Source organism: Athalia rosae, chromosome 1, assembly GCF_917208135.1.
Source record: "Athalia rosae chromosome 1, iyAthRosa1.1, whole genome shotgun sequence".
Taxonomy (NCBI): domain Eukaryota; kingdom Metazoa; phylum Arthropoda; class Insecta; order Hymenoptera; family Athaliidae; genus Athalia; species Athalia rosae.
In genome coordinates this window covers 25,255,448-25,275,042 of record NC_064026.1, presented here as the reverse complement: position 1 = coordinate 25,275,042, position 19,595 = coordinate 25,255,448, and the positions used below count along the sequence as shown (strand labels likewise).

Here is a 19,595-nt window from a genome sequence, read left to right as displayed (position 1 = left end):
TTTTCAGTGAAAAGGCTCCTAACTCTAAAAGCACTAAACCCTAGGAACAGAAAAAAAATAAATAAACAAATAAACTCAAATAAAAATGGAGTAGAATAAAAGTATGAGGAAGGAAGTAAATTTGTTCGTTTCCATGTTGCATATGGATCCGGAGCTTTTTTGCACATGACTTCATCCTGTGCCTGATTTCACCGCGTTTTTCCGTTTCCCATTCAAATTAAACAACAATTTTTGTTTAAACAACTTTTAAAATCGCGTCTCGATTCTTCGGCACGCCCGTGATACGCGGGGAAAAAAAATATTGGCATAATATCGGAACACCATCGCACAGGCTGCTGATGCCTCGGACGCACGATCTTGGTTGTTTTGTTATCTCTTTCATTAAAAAATGAAAAATAAATGACTAATACCTTTATTGTACGTTGGGGCAGATTTTCTTTTTTTTTTTCGCTCTTTTTTCAACCTTCCGTCGAAGCGCCTCGACCTTACCTCGTCTCATTTTATACCGAGCCTGCAGCGAGTCTATACTACTGAAAGTAGGTACCTATATGAGATGCATGTAATATGCATGATGTTTACGTAAGTACAGATCGGGCAGCTATAGATTTAATGTGCATACATTGTAGTGCGTGATACGTAACGTGTGTATGTGCCTCTACTCCGGTATAATCCAACGTTTTGATCCAATAATTCGAATAGGGCACACGCGTACACGGGCAAAGTGGAATTCGGCTACGTTACAGGAATAATTTAGGAGTAGGATCCGTACGGATGTTTATTATAAACGTATAGGGTATTCGACAATCGTATCTTTTGTTATAGTGACATATTTGTAGAAAAACCCTTCGAGCGCGAACGGGTCTGCTGCGATTACCATCGGCAATTGTAATACAAGTATCAAACCCTTCCGACCGTATCGCCACGCTCTCTCTCTCCCTTGCCACAATTCGTTTTGTACACCGCAGCTGTGGGTTCTATTTTACGTTCGCGAATATCCCGATACCGTTGTACCCCGGACATACCCAGTGTTCGCGTGTACGTTGGTCGACGGGTGCCTATGTCCTGCAGGACACTTTCTGTATTGTATGTACCTACGACTGTACACCCTTTCATGGGGTTGTGGCAGGGTGTTTTTTTATACTCAGAAAAGTTTATGCGAATACACGTAACCGGTGCGGTTAAGAGCTCCCAAAAAGGGAGAGGGTGTTCTCAACCGCACCTTTGATTTGCTCAAAATTTTCAACGCAGTGTGTAACGTGAAATGGAAGAATGTATTTGCCAGATTTGAATATTCTAATCGCATTCACACAGCCTCGCGGTCGACTAGAACTTTTTTTTTTTTTGGTGTTACTTCATTTTTTTCATTCAATAAAAGTGGATTCAGTTGGATTTGGATTGTGGAAGTTTTTTGAATTTGGGTCACGAATATGTTCCTCGCAATAATGCTCTCTGAATGTTCCCGGTCCTCCAGAGTGGCCCCTGGAGGGTACGGACGATGGATATTTGTTTATTGGCATTATTATGTCCATCGAGCATAGAGAAAAGAAGGCGATAGTCGACGCGCAAATAATAGTTTTTCGCCGAGCTTCCGGTTGTCTTGATTTCGAAAGTATCGTCGCTGAGCCGATGCCCAGGGATTCCAGAATTTCAATTGCACCCCAACAGAGTCTTCGGACGAGCCACGGGTACACCATAGGCTACTCCGTTAACCATACCGAGCTATGTTTAACCAGTTACGGTATCCCAGAGTAATAGGTGCAGCGGAAAGTGTTTGCTTATACCGCTCGGATCTCGGGTGCAAGATAACCGAGGCGATGATCATATTCATGTGTTTGTTCGCGAAATCTCTGACGATCGCAGTACAGATGTTCAAAGAGGCACTTTCCGGAGCAATCCGCGTTACGCCGCGATGGAATACTGTGTAAAGTATGCGACGTCACATTACGCAACGAGAAGATTTCCACGCTGTATGTTTCAGGTTGATTTCGCTCTAGAAAACGTGACGAGGCACTCGTGCCGAAGCGTCACCGATCGAGATCGAGAGCGCGCTACGTCCTACGCTCGGATACTACGGGACGCTGCACTAATCGGCCGGACCTCCACCCCGGGGATAAGACCTTGTCGCGGCTTTCGCAGTCGGAGCGCCGATCTCTTCCTGCGATATGAAGCCATTGAGGTCTTGCGTCGGGCTATTTGCATAGCTAAAATGTGATTGTGTTCGGAGCGATCAGTTTCCACGTTCGAATCGTCGTTGGCCAGCCCTACCCGGGCGCGAGAACAAATCCGAATTTGCATATTTCCATCGAAACGTTCAATCTTGTGAAACTGGAGTCTGAGAAGGAGCTTGCTAAGCTGCCGACTTGTCGATAAATTATTCTCGAGATTCGTGCGATTCGTGCGATACGTTGTGTACGGGTCAACGAGAACGAGCCGATCGACCTTCTGGCCACGAAAACCGACTACGTACGACGAACAACTTCACGGCGGTGTTCTGTTCATTGACCGATCGCCTGTAACACCGTCTGTGCGAAATTAAACGCGGGAAACCACTGAAATGTCGAGCCCGACGACAACGATCCGATACCACCAAATTACACCGTTCGAATTCTCTGGATAGGTTACACTCGTAGAATTTGGAAACGCATTCCTGTACGGCAGTACAATAGGACTGGTACATCTGGTCTCTTTTTACCAAACTCGGATTTTTAAAGGAGAATTTCAGTACGTATTTTTTTGAATAGTTATGAATTTTCTCGCGGACAATTATTTGGGGTTGTTCAACTTCATTTCGTTCGGTCGTTCATTTATTTATTCATTTTTTTTTTTTCAATCAAATTAAATTCTCACTCCTGGATGCAGCAGCGACTCTTGTTACGAATATGATTTTGTCTTCGCGTATTCGTGTTTATTTATATATATTATCATTATTCCTTCGTCTCTTTTCGGAAATTCATCTTTGGGGGCAATTCCGGTGTCGCGAGAGGTGTTGAGCTATCATATTTCACAGAAGCTTTTCCCAGAGCTCGAGGTCTAAGTGATTAGACCGTGAGCGATCCAGCAGTGTATAGTCCGACCGCGGGTAAAACACGTTCCATTGTGACAATGCGCTTTGTAACGCTGAAGAAAAAAAAAAAGAACCACGTCGCACCTGCACGTACCTCGCGCGATTCTGTATGATACACTCATAAATTCGACCTCCGTCGCGCGTCGCGTATACAGCGAACTACGCGGCGATGCTATTTTTATCTCACAATCAGTTGCGAGCGTTTTGGACAAAATTTTTTTACTTTTTAGGTCGGGAGAAAAGCGGCGTGATTCGCAACGTTGTCTCTACCTGATTTGGAAATTTGCAAAACAAAAGAAAAATGAAGAGAGAATGAGGAAGAAAAAATGTGTATCGATGACACGAATGCAATTAGTCGCGATAATGATAGCGTTATAATAACGGCTGTGCGTAGATTGGGAATTCATCAGCGCAATATCGGTGCCAATTTATAACATAATATTAATAACGTCGGAGTTAGGATATTATAATTAACAGCTTGAATATTAATTGCCGTTAAATAGTAATACCATGTGATCGAACGCCACTCATTATAGCTTCGTAGAATATCGTTGTTGGTGTTGGGCCATCATACGCCAAGTACAATTGATTATGTGACGTTAAATCATTTCTCACCCCATTAATTCAGGCGTTTCAGATTCAATGTTACGATTCGGCCTGTTGTACCGCGAGGCATTAGGTGTGTGAATACCTCGTTTAATTTTCTGATCTCCCGAATGTTCAATTTCATTTCGTCGTCTATGTGAGCCGTGTGGACGTCAGCTAGGAATTTACTCACGTCTTCTTGACCGAAAAGTTTTACGATCGTCTTTTTTCTAACCAAGGTGTGTTTTCACCGCAGATTCGAAAAAAATCTCGTCATATGGCAAGCTGATTGTAAGTCAGACATTTCATCAAGCGAAATATCCTGCGTTAATGTCTATACCATTCCAGTTGAACAAAAAATGTAATTGCGAACAGATTTTGAGCGAGCCGGAATTTCGATCGCAGGAAAACGTGCCCAATAAGTAATGGGGTCCTTATTTTTTGAAATAATATTCATGCGAAACTTATTTTTTGTTTTTAAGTACATAACAGTTGAACCAGTATTGAATATATAAATTCCAGTTCGCACGACATATTGACGTGACGCTATGCCACGCGGTACGAAAAATCTGCCCAATAATACAGAGTTTACTTTGCGATTCCGACTTCTCTTCTCGCGTTCGTACATTATCGAGGTGAAATGAATTTTCGCGGAGTTCGTTCGTGCGGCGGTCCTCTTAAATGTGATTTCGAAGTTGCGGCGGCGATTGGAAATAGTCGACGTGCGATTCGTGGAACGGACAAATACCCAAAGCCATATCCAGATCCATGGTCCATGGTTATATCCTGGCTGTCGTTTCCAGGTTCGCAGTGGCAGGCGGAAGCTTCTAAGGACCTCGCGCTCGATGCTTGACTGCTTGTGAGCCTCCACTCGACTCAACCCGAAGGACGCGGAGGTACACAGAATCGCGGGTGCAAATACGACGCGTCTACCTACGCAGGAGGACGGCAGAAGAGGATTATGATTAAACATGTTTAATTACCAAATTATGCGGCGGAATGTACGTCGTGACTGTACATAAACGTTTGCGCGACCTCACCGAATTCGGAGCAACGAAACGACGCGTTACAATTCCTTTCAAAGTTTATCCTCCCGTGCGGGTGTTATATCGTGCTCTCGTAATCGAATATATGCGCTAATTAACTTGAAACCGGTAGGGGTGGAAATATTGGTTGAATTTTGCCGTTGCAGTTGACGCGACGAAATTGAGTTATTCTCGGAAATAGATGGCCGATCGACGATGTCGAGTCGAATCAACGATTCGCCGGGGAGAATCGCTCCCGGATCAAAAGGAGCTTATGATTTTCGTTGCCGTTGTATGCCGTTCCGTACGACGCCGACGATGAGGGTATAAAGCCGTTCCGATTGCTCCTTCAAGCAGCAGCGAGCTCGAACGCAAAAATGTTGATGGCCACCTCAAAGTAGAAACTAATTTGCAACTGCGGGGTCCGCCGTAAACTGCATAAAGTGTTAACGGCCCACTCAGGCACCTTAAAGCCGCATCGCTGTTTCCCATATTCCGCTTAACACTCCGCGCTTTCTGCAGCTGCACAGTTGAAATTCTACACGTGACCGAGTTTCGCAATAATCTCCAGTGCGGCGAAGACCATCTCCCTCTACCCTAGACCTTATATTGCACATACGTCCGTACTCACGTATATGTATATATCTGTATAGCCATTTCGCACGGGAGTTAAAACTTTAAACGGTACTGAAACTGGAAGCAACCTCCGCTCGTTTTCTCCCCATAAAGATTGACCGCGAATCAACCTTCTTTACAAACGTATCACTCCGTTTATTATTATCATTTATTTTTCATTCTTCGAATAACAGAGAGTACCGAGATCGCGTGGAGAAAGATATAATCTCGTGCGAAATTTCGGAATACATTTTTACTCGGTTTGCTTTTTCTTCGTTGTTCGTTGGCGCGAAAAAGTTTCCACCGGGAAAAGTTGACGGATTTGTAAATGAAATTTTAACGGTAACTTTCAACGGGGCTTCATCCACCATCAAAAATTGGTAACTTACCCCGATTCAATTTATAGTCAACGGATGAATATTGAACGGCGCGACTTTTTGTTTTTCGATTGCATTTTGATTTTTTTTTTTTTTTTTCGCTTTTGTTTCACGACGTTCGCGCGGTGTACGTCGCGTTCCAGCTGTCGATCTTCGTTTGTCTGAAAAACAAAAAAAAATTGCCGAACTCTCCACCGCTATAACCGAATCGGTAGTAAAATTTAACCGAAGTCGACGAATACGAGAAGTTCGCGTACGACGGGTCACCGCCGCTCGTGCTCGTCGACTCTACATAATCGTAAGTAGGAACGAACTTCCTGATCAAAAGGCATTACTCTGACGAGGTTTACCAATCAGTGACCATTGGGACAGAAGTTACGCGGGTACCGCAGCAAATCATGATAAAACAAGGTCGGTAGATGGCTTTACATACGTGTTCACGTAATACACATACACGTTTGTACATAAATAATACATAGGTATAGGGTAACGACCGTTAACGTCAGTCTCATCCGTCGATCGAACGAACCCCAATGTCGTTTGGTAGTTTAAGAAGGTTGACGGAAATTGTTTCCGACTTTCTTCCACCTTAGTTCCTTCTCTTTTTTCTGCGTAGTATATATTTTCCTGATGAAATTACGGGTAGGTCAGGCGAGGAGACGTAGGTATCCACCTAGACGTTACATACGAAGGACCGTGTGAGACCTTCGCCGGGACGCGGGAAGACCTTGCGGAAAGGCGAAGAAAAAATTCTGGTATAAAACCGTCCGGGTGTGAGGTGGTTTTGCGAACGTTCGAAATCAGCGCAATAATAACAATGATCAAAAGCTCTTAAGCTCCTAATCTAAGCATACATCACACCGGCGAACCGGTCGGATTTAACCGTGCTACAGCTCTACAGTGGTTTGTAATCATTAAATTAATCGTACGATATACGCGAACGTGCGTGTACCTTATGTATTAGGAGATACGTCATAATCGATCGGTTGATCATAATCGGTACGAAAATATGGAGACGAAAATTTCGGTTCGCTATGATGAAGGACGTACGGTGTTATTCATGGATTTGATGTTCGCAGAAGTTGCGGAAATAAACACGAGGAGGTGCGAGAAAAATGGAGGTATACGAAGAGGGGTAACGCGAGGGAACGAGAGGGGTAATTAGATTGGATAGTCGACGTTCCAATTTGTTCAAGTGAACCCATACAGAGACGTAGATGAAATGCTAATGTTCAATCGCCGGGTATGGAGTTATTAAAATAACCAACGAACCCATCTGCGCTGCGACCGCGGACTACGGGAGATAATTGAAATATGCAACGAACGAGTCCATTTACTGATTATTGTATTTCCACGTCCGGTCGTTTCCCGTTATTATTCCATTACTTCGCTTCACCATGATAAGAATACGTGCATAAAAAAAAAAAAAAAACAAAGACCTTCGAAGCTTTTCACCTGTACAGCACTCAGCCCGCGTCGACCAATCTAACAAAAGAACACGACAATTTTTGTCTCTATTGTTTGCCGCCCCCTGGAACAGGAGAGTTATCGCCATTTTTCCGTACTTCAATTCATGTCGTTCTCAAAGTCGTTCAGAGGAGGGCTAATCGCATGTTGATCTCCTTTAAAACCCGGCGAGATTATTGTACGCGGAGACGCGTCGGTGGTGGTAGGGTGTTTTACTTACCATGGGAAAGTGCATTTCTTTGTACGTGTGCGCGAGGACCTTTATCCGGTTGGAGTGTGAGTTGCGTTGAATGCGTTAAGCGGTGTAATATCCATTCTAATGTCCAATTACCATGCATTATCCAGCCTCGCATCCCGCTTTTAAAGGAGATGAAATTATTATTAAACCACATCCTACCTACTTCCAACGTTAAGGTATATAACGGTACCGGGTGCGCGATAACTTCAGCTTGCTTTCCCACCCTTTGTTCAAATAACACATACAACGTGTCTATATATATACCCGACGAACACGCACGGATTTTCATAAACGCGGGCTCGCTGCCAAAATTACCGAGAGAATTCGCCGATAATTAGCTGGCCCAATTGCACCACTTAGTATCTCTGCGTACCTAGGTATGTGCCTCCAAATTCTATACGTACACCCTCGTTATCGGCCTCGCTCAGAGAAATTTGAGAAAATTCACCCCCGAGTTTTCCGTCGCTTAGAAATATTTGGAAATCTCGCCCGACTGTAGGTACAACGAAAGATCCAGGCATGTACAATGTACGGAGGGCGTGTTTTCGGGATTAAAACTCCTGAAGGAATATGATATGATCTGGATAGGTTGAAAGTATACAAAGTGATCAAAGAGGTGATTTATTATTTCATCAGAAATTTACTTTCATCCACGCGAACATAAGCGCGTAGAATATTATTCGTCAAACTCAAAACTATACGGGGTCTGATCGTCGACGATCCGACGTGACCCGACGTTTTTGATTGTTGGAAACAGATTGGATTTTTGAGGGATCGTATCTTCTCGTTCCATTCTTCAAATCAACTACGATCTGTACACGAATACACTATACATATATATATATGTTTTCTCGCCACGCGCTAGGTTACCGTTGTAATAGTATAGGGATAATATATTCGGTTAAACTTACTTGAAAAGCACTTTGAACTTTTCTCATAAATTTTCAGAGATTTTTCAAATCCGTTGAAGCTCGCATTATATTAATGTTAACGCCTTGTAGTGCACCGGTATACATATAACGCACATAATATCTATGTACAGCGTGTTGAATATTATATAACAACACCGGCTAGCTACAAATCCTCAGAATTAACGTCAAATTTTACCTCGTTATTATTATATCCCCAAGTACCTGCAACACCTCGCGCGCTCGTTCGTTTCTATATCCTACAGCTGCTTTCTTCCAGAGCCGAATATACACCTTAGTACCATGGAACGTGAGAGGGAGAGAGAAAGAGAGAGGAGGAGAGAAAGAAAAGCTAACAAGCGAGCGGGAGAGAGCTTAATTCCTGCAAACGCCTCTCTAAGTTTGCCCTTAGTCTACGTTTAAATAATTAAACGAAGATTAGTACAGAAATCTAGAACCCGGGCCCGGGCACTCGTGGGCGGCATTCCGCCGACGTAAAATTGTATTTACATACATATATACATACACGTATACATGTAGTGTGATTCATACGTAGCTAGGTATGCGTGTGACGCATATAACGACTTCAAGGAATTACTTTTCCCCACCGTGCAAAATCCATCGCACCGGTTGTTTCCGGCGCGCCGGTTCACTCACTCAGATGTATTTAAATACGTCACCCGGTACCAAGAAGCGTTCGCTGAAAGCTTCCAGTTTTTGGTCGTCGGCGAAAGTGGAATCAAAGTTTAAATCGTCACGAAAATCTCGTTTCCGGTTGGCACCGTTACCACCACCCACCCACCCACCCACCCACCACCGCCGTCAACGCGTTTCGAATAACCTTCCGCAACGGCGCGGCGCGAAGCGCGTCGCCTTGCTCGTTTCGAAGATGCAGGGATTTGTAAGGAATCATTTTCTTTTGTCGGCGTATCGATATGATTTTTTTTATTCTCTTTCAACGAGAAGTGTACAACTCTGAGTTTACAACGGATGGAAATAGATGTTTCGGAAAAACCAATGAAACGATCACAAGTTTTTTTAGGCGTGGCGAATGTGAGAGTTGCTCCGTCACAACTCACGAATTTCGCGGTGGTTACAAACTGTACATACCAATCTATGACACCGTCGATAACAAAAAAAAAATAAAAAAACAATTGGGAAATCGGTGATTCTGGACCGATCGTTAGATGAATTCCGATTTTTCTGATATTGGAATTTTCCAGATTAGAATATACGAGTGAACTTTGAAACCACTCGAATAACTTGGGTTATGAATTTTACTTCATGCAAAACTCGAAATTGTGAATTTATTTTAGTTCATTTTTATACTCTCGGACGCAAAGTGACTTTTCTAGAAGTTCTCTAGGCTCGTCTGATGGGAATATTTCTTGCGAGCGATTTGATTTCGAAAAACTTTGAGTCGACTCAACGGTGAGTTTTATTTGATGAAAATAATCTGTTTCTTTTTTGCTAGTTCTTATATATACCGACGGTGCAAGTGCATCTACTCTTCCAATAACTCTCGGGACCTCCGCTCTCCAAATTTATTGAATTTTACTGAAACCCTGATTCCAAAGATAGTTTTCCCTCAAAAACCCAATCTCGTTCACTCGCAGTTAATTTTTCTTCACGTCGTGACCCACTGAAAAATAAGGATTCTGCAATAAGGGTGGAATCGTCGAGACGAGATATAAATTAAAAAACGCGACAATTGCGTCACATTTGATTCAATTTGGCGCAGGATTACGACATGTCATATCGTTTTCATGTTCGTGGGATACGTCCTTCTGTCGACAGGATTTACCGATGTCCCACTGCCGAATAACTGCTAATTACCCTCGTCTGATACGCGGTCCTCAAATAATACCATGTGTACATTCGTTTCATGTATGGTGTATAGGCCTCGTCCGTGTAATAAATCGTCAGAGGCTTACCGTACGTACGACCTACACCGGTGCACGGCGTAAATCGATAATCGCATCGGCGAAATTGAAAAAGATGCGAAAAATCACACCCGTCGCGACCAACTCGGCGAAATTCCCTAATAGTTTTCTCCGTTTTTGTTGTTTTTGTTGTTTTTTTTTTGTTTTTGTTTTTTTTTTTTTCCAGGGGGAAGCGCATCTATCGAGGTGAGTCACAAGCTCGCACCCCCCTGTCTTATCTATGTATACGTTGATTTTAAGGTGATCCGGGAGCGACTTCCGTTCATCGGAACAACTCTAAACACGCTCTTTCATACCCGACTGTCTCTCGAACGTAATATCACATAATACAATTCTCGGCGTAATTACATAGCTACTCCTGAGGGTACGACAGCGGTTCGTTTAGTTAATTAACGATGACGCGCAGTAAAACCACAACAATTTTCCGCGTAAAACTTAACGCGTACGTTGTTATCAATTTATCAGACGATAACCAGATGTGTTCCAGTTACATTATCAAAATTTAATCAAAAACCAGGTAACAAACTACCCAGCGGAACGACGATCCGCCGAAAAATAGAAACCATTGTCATACCCCGTAGTTGTACGTATACATACGTATAGGCATAATATATACGACATACATAACGCAACGTTTTCGATGAATAAAACAATTTCCGTTGTGTATCTAAATAATAATACATAGTTAGGTACGGTCTACCCCGGTTATTAATCTAGGTCGATGTAATCTATTGTTGGCTTCGCCGCGAAACCGTTATACAATGGGAATGGTTTTAGGTGTGCATCGGTCGCGGCGCGCGGGGGTTTCTACCCCTTAGGAACGTATTATTTCCCCGTGTTCTCAAATATTAATTCCAACTTTACGCTTCCCCCGGCATTCGAGCGCAAGTGTACAAGATTCCACTCTGATCGCTTACTCCCGGCGTCCGTTACGCGCGGGGTTCGCCTGGGTCCAGAAGAACCTGCGCGGATTTAGCGCCGCGCCGACCCATGCATCTTGAAATGGAGATACCGGTACTACTATAGCCGGCGTTTGGAAAACCTAAAAACCCGACCTTCGACCCGCCGATTTACTCCGGAGCTCAGGTATTTATGTACACGCACATATACCTCTACCTATGTACCTACGTCCGCACAGCTATTTGCATCCAACGTACGTACTCGGATACAAATTTTATGGGTGTAACGTAAATATACAGGGTGGGTCGCCCCCAAGGTCTGATTCGGAAGGAGTTTTTGTTTTTTTTTTCGGACGAGGCTCCGCCTTCGTCGATTTTCACTTGTTATCCCTAAAATTCTAGTTGCCAATCGGCGATCCGATGGTACGATATTCCAATGTTTCTGTTACCGTGGTCTAGCTGACAGTTGTTGTATAGTCTAGTCTGGAAGTGTATCGTTGCGACGCCGAGTGAGAGGAAAAATCCCAGACAAATAATTAGGGACAATAATAATTGCAAGACTCTTCCCGAATCGGACCTGTGGTGCGACTCACCCTGTATAATATGAGTGACAAATCTACAAATTATATGGCCTTCTATTTGTGTTTTTTAATTTTTTTTTTTCAGTTTTCTTTTTTGTTTTCATAATTTTTCATTCGCAGGCCGATATACATATATATATATATATATATATATATATATATATATATAGTATAATATGTATGGGAATACTTTTACGCGTACGGAAGTTGTCTCAATTAGACGATCTCCGTGGTCGCTCGTGCTTAGCCAATTATACTTAAATTTAATATTCATTGTGCGGCCGGGTTCTTTTCCTCTTTCTTCCGTAAGCCACGATTACTTCTGCTCATGTTTTTCTTTTTTGTTTTTTTTAGTATATTTCTTATCGCAATTTCACTCGAGATTACCGTGTATTCCAATTAGCGGGGAAATTAATTGAGAACATACGCCGCTCTCTAAAATTTTTATTCAGAAAAATGACCGGCGGTCCGGCTTTTCAGATTGTTGTCTCGGCTGCTCAAAAATCAGGCGAATCGATTTTTTTTCTTCTGAATTTCGATCGATGTTGAAGTTCGATCGTTACAATGAAAACCTTTAGATTCAGACTTTTGTGGCAAATGATATTTAATGTACCGAGGTACTCGAAAGTAGCGAAAGACTCGGCATATTTTAACAGCGTCTTTAATGTTTCAACGAATGTAGCGACGAAGGTGTGAAAAAAAAAAGAAGAGGACGGAGGCTCTTCATTGTCACCGAACCAACGAGGAGTTTAATTTGAAATTGGTTTCCTCTCACCTTTCACCATTTTTTACATTTTTCTATTCATTCTTTATTTCTATCTCTTCTTATTCTCATTGTTAGTCCACCTCTAATCTTTCCAATCGATTTAAGTTCAATCACGTTTCTCGAACCCCTCTTTTCGCTCGCCAACCGTCTTCTTCTTCTTCTTCTTTTTCTTCTCTTTTCTCTCTTTATGTTGCCGACCTTTCAGATTTTCGCTCCTCTTCTCACGTCGTATCGCGTTCGTTCTGCCTTCGCCGTACCGCACGTCTGATTTCCAACCTCCTCGGAAATCAAGTGATTCTAGTTTTCTTATATTCGCAACGATTTCATTCACGCTCATTGAACTCTACGTACCATTCGTACAAAGGTATAGATGAATAGATGTACAGTATCGGCCATAACTTCGTGGACAATTCCCAATTTTTCACCCGTGATAAAAAGTTACGTAAATCTCGGCCAAAAAAAATTGGAAATCGATGAACAAAGGAGAGTTTCAAAGAGACAAATTTCAACTTTATTTTCATTTTTGTCACCTTTTTTTTTTTTTCATTTTTTTACGAAGTTATTTGATTTTTTGTCGAAAATTATAATCTCCGGAAAATCTATTGTAATTCGGCGACGAAGCTGCTCACAAGTAATTGCCACGAATGAGAAAATGTGTCTCTGAAAAATGAAAGTTTTTTTTTTGGGAACGTTTTTTAAACAACTATCTTTTGGCTGGTTCATATTGTTTTCTTCAATTTTTCACGCTCACTTTCTATACACATTATGTTTCGAATAACATAATAATTTCGGCTATTACGCTACAGTGGAATGCTAATTAAACTCATTTGCAAATTGAGTTCGTGAATTGTGTTCTATTTAGTTACATTAGGTAATCAATTTAAATGTTCAGTTTTGCATTGTTTCGACACATTATTGCATTGCGATGTATAACTGTGTAATGATTATCTAACAGATAGTTACGCGGGCTAATTTCGCACACACACACACACACACACACATACATACACCAGCTTTGCACAATTTACCACACTTCTCTTTTTTCTTTTATCAATTTTCAATTGTCAACGAAGTTTGGTCTTCTTTTATTTTCTTCGAAGTCTTTTTTTCCTCCGATGTCGTTAAACTGCAACGTGTCATCCTGATTCTTCGACTTTCATCGAGTCAAATACGATGAGAGATACGATGAAACATTTGAGCGATTAATGAAGCAAATTGATGCAGAATACGAACAGAGTTATACGGGTACATATCTCGTGGAAATTGGTGATGCGTGTTATAAATTGTTGAAATTTTTTTTGTTTTACATAAACTTTTATATCGTCCACTAGGCTATCCATCAACGACTCGCGAGGGTTCTACCGTGGATAGGAACGGCTCGCGTAATACGTAAACTCGTTAAATTTCCGATATCTCATTGGCGACTACTTGCGCTACGTAATAGAGTCAATGTTCCATGTTACGTACAATGTGGAAAAAGAGACGGGCGCATAATACCTACATAGGTATGTACGTACTTATGCCAATTTAAACAATGTAACGAGTTTTACGAGTCGGTCGCACAGGAACGCGGAGCAACTAGGTATACGCGGATAGTACCTAACTTGGCTCATTGAATTTTCCCTTCGTGCGCGTATATCGTAATTACAAATTAGTTCATGAGAAATCACGCAACCAAATACCTACGGTCAACGCATTTCAGCACACACGCACACGTGTCGCAGGTATTATTAAATTAACGCCAACGTACAAAGCCTCGATGAATTATATTATGACAAAGAAATATACATCGACCTTTGAAAGCTCAAACTAAAATCATTTGGGTAATTACATACACACTGCGTACATATATGTATGTAATTATATTCGCACGATTACCCGGGAAATATTTTCCCCAGAATTAATTTCCATCAAAATTATTTTACCGCGAACTTTTGAGGTACAGCGAAAGCCCCGCTGCACTTCGAGATACTTTTGTACGACTGTATTGAAGGGGTTACGTATGGGTTTGCGAGCTTCAAAGAATCGAATTTTTTTTTTTCTTCTTGTCAAATTCCACAACTTGTATGGAATATTGTCTTGAGATTTGAAGTCGATGTGCCTGAAATCGACGATTCTATGTGTACGTTGAAAGAAAAAAATTTTCTTCTTTGTCGCTGATAACTTTGAACGCGGTTTTCTCGATACGCTATTTTCAAAATCGGTTCTCAAGACTTCTCGAGAATTACTGAACCGATCTTGATGAAATTTGGTAGACGTCTTCGAGATACTATTGACAAGGACTTGGTACGAGGATTTTTCTTTCGCGACTAATTTTAAGAAACAAAAATATGGTGCAAGTTTTCCAAAAAAAATCCCGGCCAAAACTCCGAATTTCTTTTTTTTTCCCTACGTCTAATTGTAAGTTTTAGTTTTAGATACTAACTAAAAGATCCGATTTGAGTTTTTTATTTCTGATGATCCTGGGATGTACCTACTGTCAACGCGGAAGCATCTTTTTCCGGAGGGATCACCGAAAATGACGTCGCAATGGCGGGGTTTTTGAGTATTCTTCAACGATCATTTCGTAGAATGTTCATTGAATATGTATCTCTGATGTGATAAGAAGTTGGAATAAAAAAGGTCATTTTTTATATAAAGAAAATAAAATTGTTGAAAATGTGCTATATTTTCGCGAAGTAAACCCACGTAACCTCTTAGATATTTATATTTCTCTTTCTTTGTGCGATGTATAAGAGGTCGGTATAGCTGTACGCTCCGTTTTTCAATGTGGGTAATAATCAGCCCTATGAAATTTTTGACGCGCTGAACTGCGTTCGCTGTGGTTCGTTTTATTAAATTTAGGGTGCTAACAAGCACGGATGTCACCGAATAATAATAATGATAATAATAACAATAATGATAATTATATCGATACAAATAATAGTAACAAGTATAACAACATAAAAAAATGTATAAAAGAGACGACGGCGTTTAGTGGACGCGGTGGTTTGAAAAATTTTACCTGACGTTCTTATAACTTCTTTTCAACTGAAACATTTACATATTTCTGTACAAAGAATATGCTAAGGAAGTTGAAATTTTTGAAAATAAAATTAAATACCTATTTTACACCGATTAACCACCACGCCACCATCTATATATAGCTATATATTTCAATGTTGTCGCATTACACCTCAATCAACACCGTTTGCTCAATCGACAATTTCCGCGAAACGGGGGTTGTGCTCTCCACCTCTTTCGGAAGTGAAGGAACAACCGTTGCAACTTCACCTTACATCATTGAACGAAAACTTCTCTTCATTTCTCCACCTGCACCTGCGTCTTCGTCGTCGTAGTAAATTTCAGTAGGGAAAAAAAAGAGAAAAAAAAGAAAAAGTGGAAGTCACGCGTTACCCGCGTTCTCCACACATAATATATATCGACTGTACTGCAACGTTTCAAATGAGCCAACCCGCAAATAGTCCAATCAAAGGGGTACGTATACGTCACGTGTTCGGTACATTATATACGTACCTCGTACGGATCAAAGCAATTGTTCGGTAATTCGTGTAACAGAATTATATTATGACGCACGAATAGCCCTTGCACATGTGTGCGTATACGGCTACTTATTGTTAGGACAACGGCGGCGCAGCCGGCGTACGTTATTGTGTGTTCGTTTGCCATCGCAAAACAAATAACTAGCTCCTGCCAGCGCCGAGGTAGGATAACTTCGGGATCGAATTGAATTTACGTAAAACTTTCGCGAACCCCGGCGCAATCATATCAGGGCTAAATTTTTCGAACAAAGTTTAACCCGCGCGCTGCAGGGTCGTTAGGTTCGAACGCCCGCGAACAATCCGATCTGTCGTTACTGCACCCGCGAGAAATTGGTTGGTCATAGCTTCGTAAAAAATATTTCGAATCGTTTTTTTCGGTCATTTTTTTACCCCCCCCCCTCGCCTCCCCCGATAGATTAGAACGGAAACGCGAGATTCGATAGCAATCTATTACTTCTATCGCGAACAATTCACGGCGAAATGCAGACCATTTCGAAGACCTTAATCACGGTTAGATTTTTCATCTCATCTCTGTCTCGTCTGCACTATATCGCCGGTAGTGATGAAACTCGCGATCAATCGTAGCTTCTATTTTTTTTAAAAGGTAAGTCCGCGCGAATCTTGATGCTTCCGTGGAAAAGCTCTTGATTTCGCCAACGAGAATAGAGAAATAAATAGACAGAAATAAATATTAGTACAGGAAATCGTAGAACCGATGTTGAGAAAGTATATGGAAAAAAAAGAAAAAGAAAAAGAAAAAGAAAAAAAAAAAACGTCGGGTCGGTTTCTGATGTGATCCCGTACCTTCGACGGGTGAAAAATTAGAGAACCGGTACGACGACGGTCGCTTCTGATTGCGATAACGCTCGGCATTAAATTTTATGGTCAGTGAACAATTAACAGAGTATGTTGATTTTGTACCGAATATTACAGTCCGATTTAATTTCATCACGGACACAGCGCGAGCTCTGCTCGGTTATTATTTTTTAATCATACAAATATTCAACCATGTGCGAAGAAATTTTCCCCTCTCTCTCTCTCTCTCTCTCTCTCTCTCTCTCTCTCATTCGGCGTGAAAACTAATTTTCATTACTTATTTCCGCGGTCACGTGACCGTTCGTTAACGGCAACCATTTTCTTTTTCCTTCTACAGCGAAACTGTTTTCAAAAAATGGATCTTAAATTTACCCACGGCCTCGATTAATCGGTAAACCGTGACGTCGCGACGGTCGGACTCCATATTTCCACGCGACTCGTCAACCGTAAATTCTTCTTGCGTCGAGCAATCCGAAATTCAAGCACTTTACAGAATATCCGTCTCTCACGTATTTGAATACAGTCGGGTAGCTAAAATAAGCGAGTGCACGGATGTACCGGGTACTCGGAGGTACACGCAGGTGGCCGGGATTTCTGAACCAGCTCGTGTCCGCTAGCAATTTACGCGGTCCGCGCGTCCCGACGAAAGCTCTATAACGACCACCATAATTTCTGCAGCACGCGTCAGTCTCTCTCATCGATTGCGGGTAGGAGGGCAGGAGGGCAGGAGGGCAGGGGGGGGGGGGTGAGGAAGGAGACTCTCACTCACTGACAATGAGATCCGCGATACTCGCCGCACGATGATCCCGCTGGAATTTCATCCATCGCCCCTTCCCATACGTCGCGAGGGCCAAAGATGCGTCCGAAGTTGGTAGAAAAAAACGAACATACGAGAATAAGTAGAACAACCCTCGTCAAGCATGGGGTGGCCGATACAAATGACGCGTAATCAGTAACGACGGTGGGGCGAAGGAGATTGTAATGTTCTAATTAACGCGGTTTGTTCCGAGGATCTTCGACAGTTGATTGTCAACTATTTATAACGGCAATGGCGATTGCGACAGGGCGATGATTAAAGCGATAATTATGATAATATTATAGTGCGACGGCGAGCGAGGACGATAGTTATAATGATAATGACGGTAATAATGATCGGTGAGTCCAGTCGGATCGGAAGCGCCCCTGGAGCGAAAGCGTCGCGACGCCCTTGCGAGCGCCTGCGCGACCACCGTCAAAAGCTCAGTTGTTCGCGGGACGTCGAGTAATAAAATTGTGTTTGCTCTGGCCTTTAACGTTCTGCCAACCTACGCCGAAAGTGTACATGCCCACGCACGCACGCACACACGCACACACACACACACACACACGCGCGCTCACGCATATGAGTTTACACATAAGCAAACTGAGATACGAAGGGTAAACTCGGGCGAGGGAGGACGGGATAAAGGGGTGGCGAATTTGTTGTACGATAAAATATTTCGGACTTTGGAACGGTCGGCATTGGTTTGAAATCGCGCTCTTTTTTTTTTTTGTTTTTTTCTTCTACAAAAAAATTGACAAAAAATAATTTTCGAAAAAAAACATTAAAATAACGAGCAGCGAGATACTTTTTGTCGAATATTAATACTAATACGCAGTAGAACAAACAAATGGACAAACAAATGTAAATCACAAGAAAAACAAACACTGACGGGTGGGGGTAAAGAACAGTGGCAACAAGAGAAATACGATACAAAGTGAGGCACAAACTGGCCCTCGGGATAATTGAAGGGAGGAGGAAAATGTTAATTAAATAAACACGCTTACTCCTGCGAAGTGGAAAGCGGAAGAGGGAGGGGAGGGGAGGGGGAGGGGCAAGGGTGAGGGAAAGGGAAAGGGAAAGAGCAAGGTAAAAAGCTGCAGAAAAAGGGAAGCGGGGAAGGATTAAACTTCGGCATGTTTTAACCGCAATGGCGCAACGTTTTATTATTTTTATCATTATCATTACCAACGGTGAGTCAGTTCTTCCTCATGGAAACTTTCAGTTTTTCACAAACCTTAAGTTGTAACGATGTTATACGGATACGTTGCGGTACGCATACAGCTGCAACGTCTCGTTTTCGCTGGAGTACGACGGGTGGAGAAAAAATGAACTTTTTCACGGTATAGAATAAAATCGAGATAAAATAAAACGAGATAAAACGAGAAGGGACGGTAACGGGGAACGGGGAACGGTGAAGGGGGAGGTAGGAAAAAGAATTGAACTAATCTCGGATCTTTGGAACTAGATTGAAAGTTTTGCTGTATATACAAGGTATATACATACCTATATGTGTTCAGCTGGTATGCCGCGTTCCTTCCGAAGCAAACAAACTCTTGGAAAATCCAAAGTGTACTTCAAGTAGTAACTTTTCGAGGCGCGATGAGTTGAGAATTATCGACACTGATATTACGCTCGCACTGATTAAAGCGGAACTTCCAAACAATTATTTAACGAGGGTACAATTGCTGGAGGGACTAGAGATAACGGGCCGTGGGGTATTTTAACGTCGATTAAAATTGACACCTATACCCGCGATGTCGGCGTGCGAAACGATTGCGACGAGACGACGATCGTAACGCGATTGTTATTTTTCGCGTGTCACGAAAACTGATTTCGCCCACCGAAGAGGGAAAAATATCAGGCTCCGATCGGACGATCATTTTCACCAAGCGATCGTTGAGAACTCAACAGGTCGAACTTCGATACCGTTGCGTATCTGCTTTTGGTAGATTTGGCCTATTACGGTA

The 19,595-nt window shown here is 42.2% G+C and overlaps 1 protein-coding gene across 2 annotated transcripts in view; it reads left to right on the top strand.

The window, feature by feature from the left end:
- The first annotated feature begins 11,181 nt into the window (after positions 1-11,181).
- Positions 11,182-19,595, top strand: part of LOC105690904 (carcinoembryonic antigen-related cell adhesion molecule 1-like) — a 30,642-nt gene continuing 22,228 nt past the window's right edge. Inside the window, exon 1 of one of the 2 annotated variants that reach the window (XM_048649168.1) lies at positions 11,182-11,308. Coding sequence is in view for 1 of the 2 variants with exons in the window: in XM_048649166.1 (XP_048505123.1) it covers positions 18,776-18,818 (43 nt within the window). In the remaining variant the exon portion in view is untranslated. Of the gene's footprint in view, positions 11,309-18,064; positions 18,819-19,595 lie in introns of those variants that run through there. The other variant, XM_048649166.1, reaches the window with a different exon arrangement.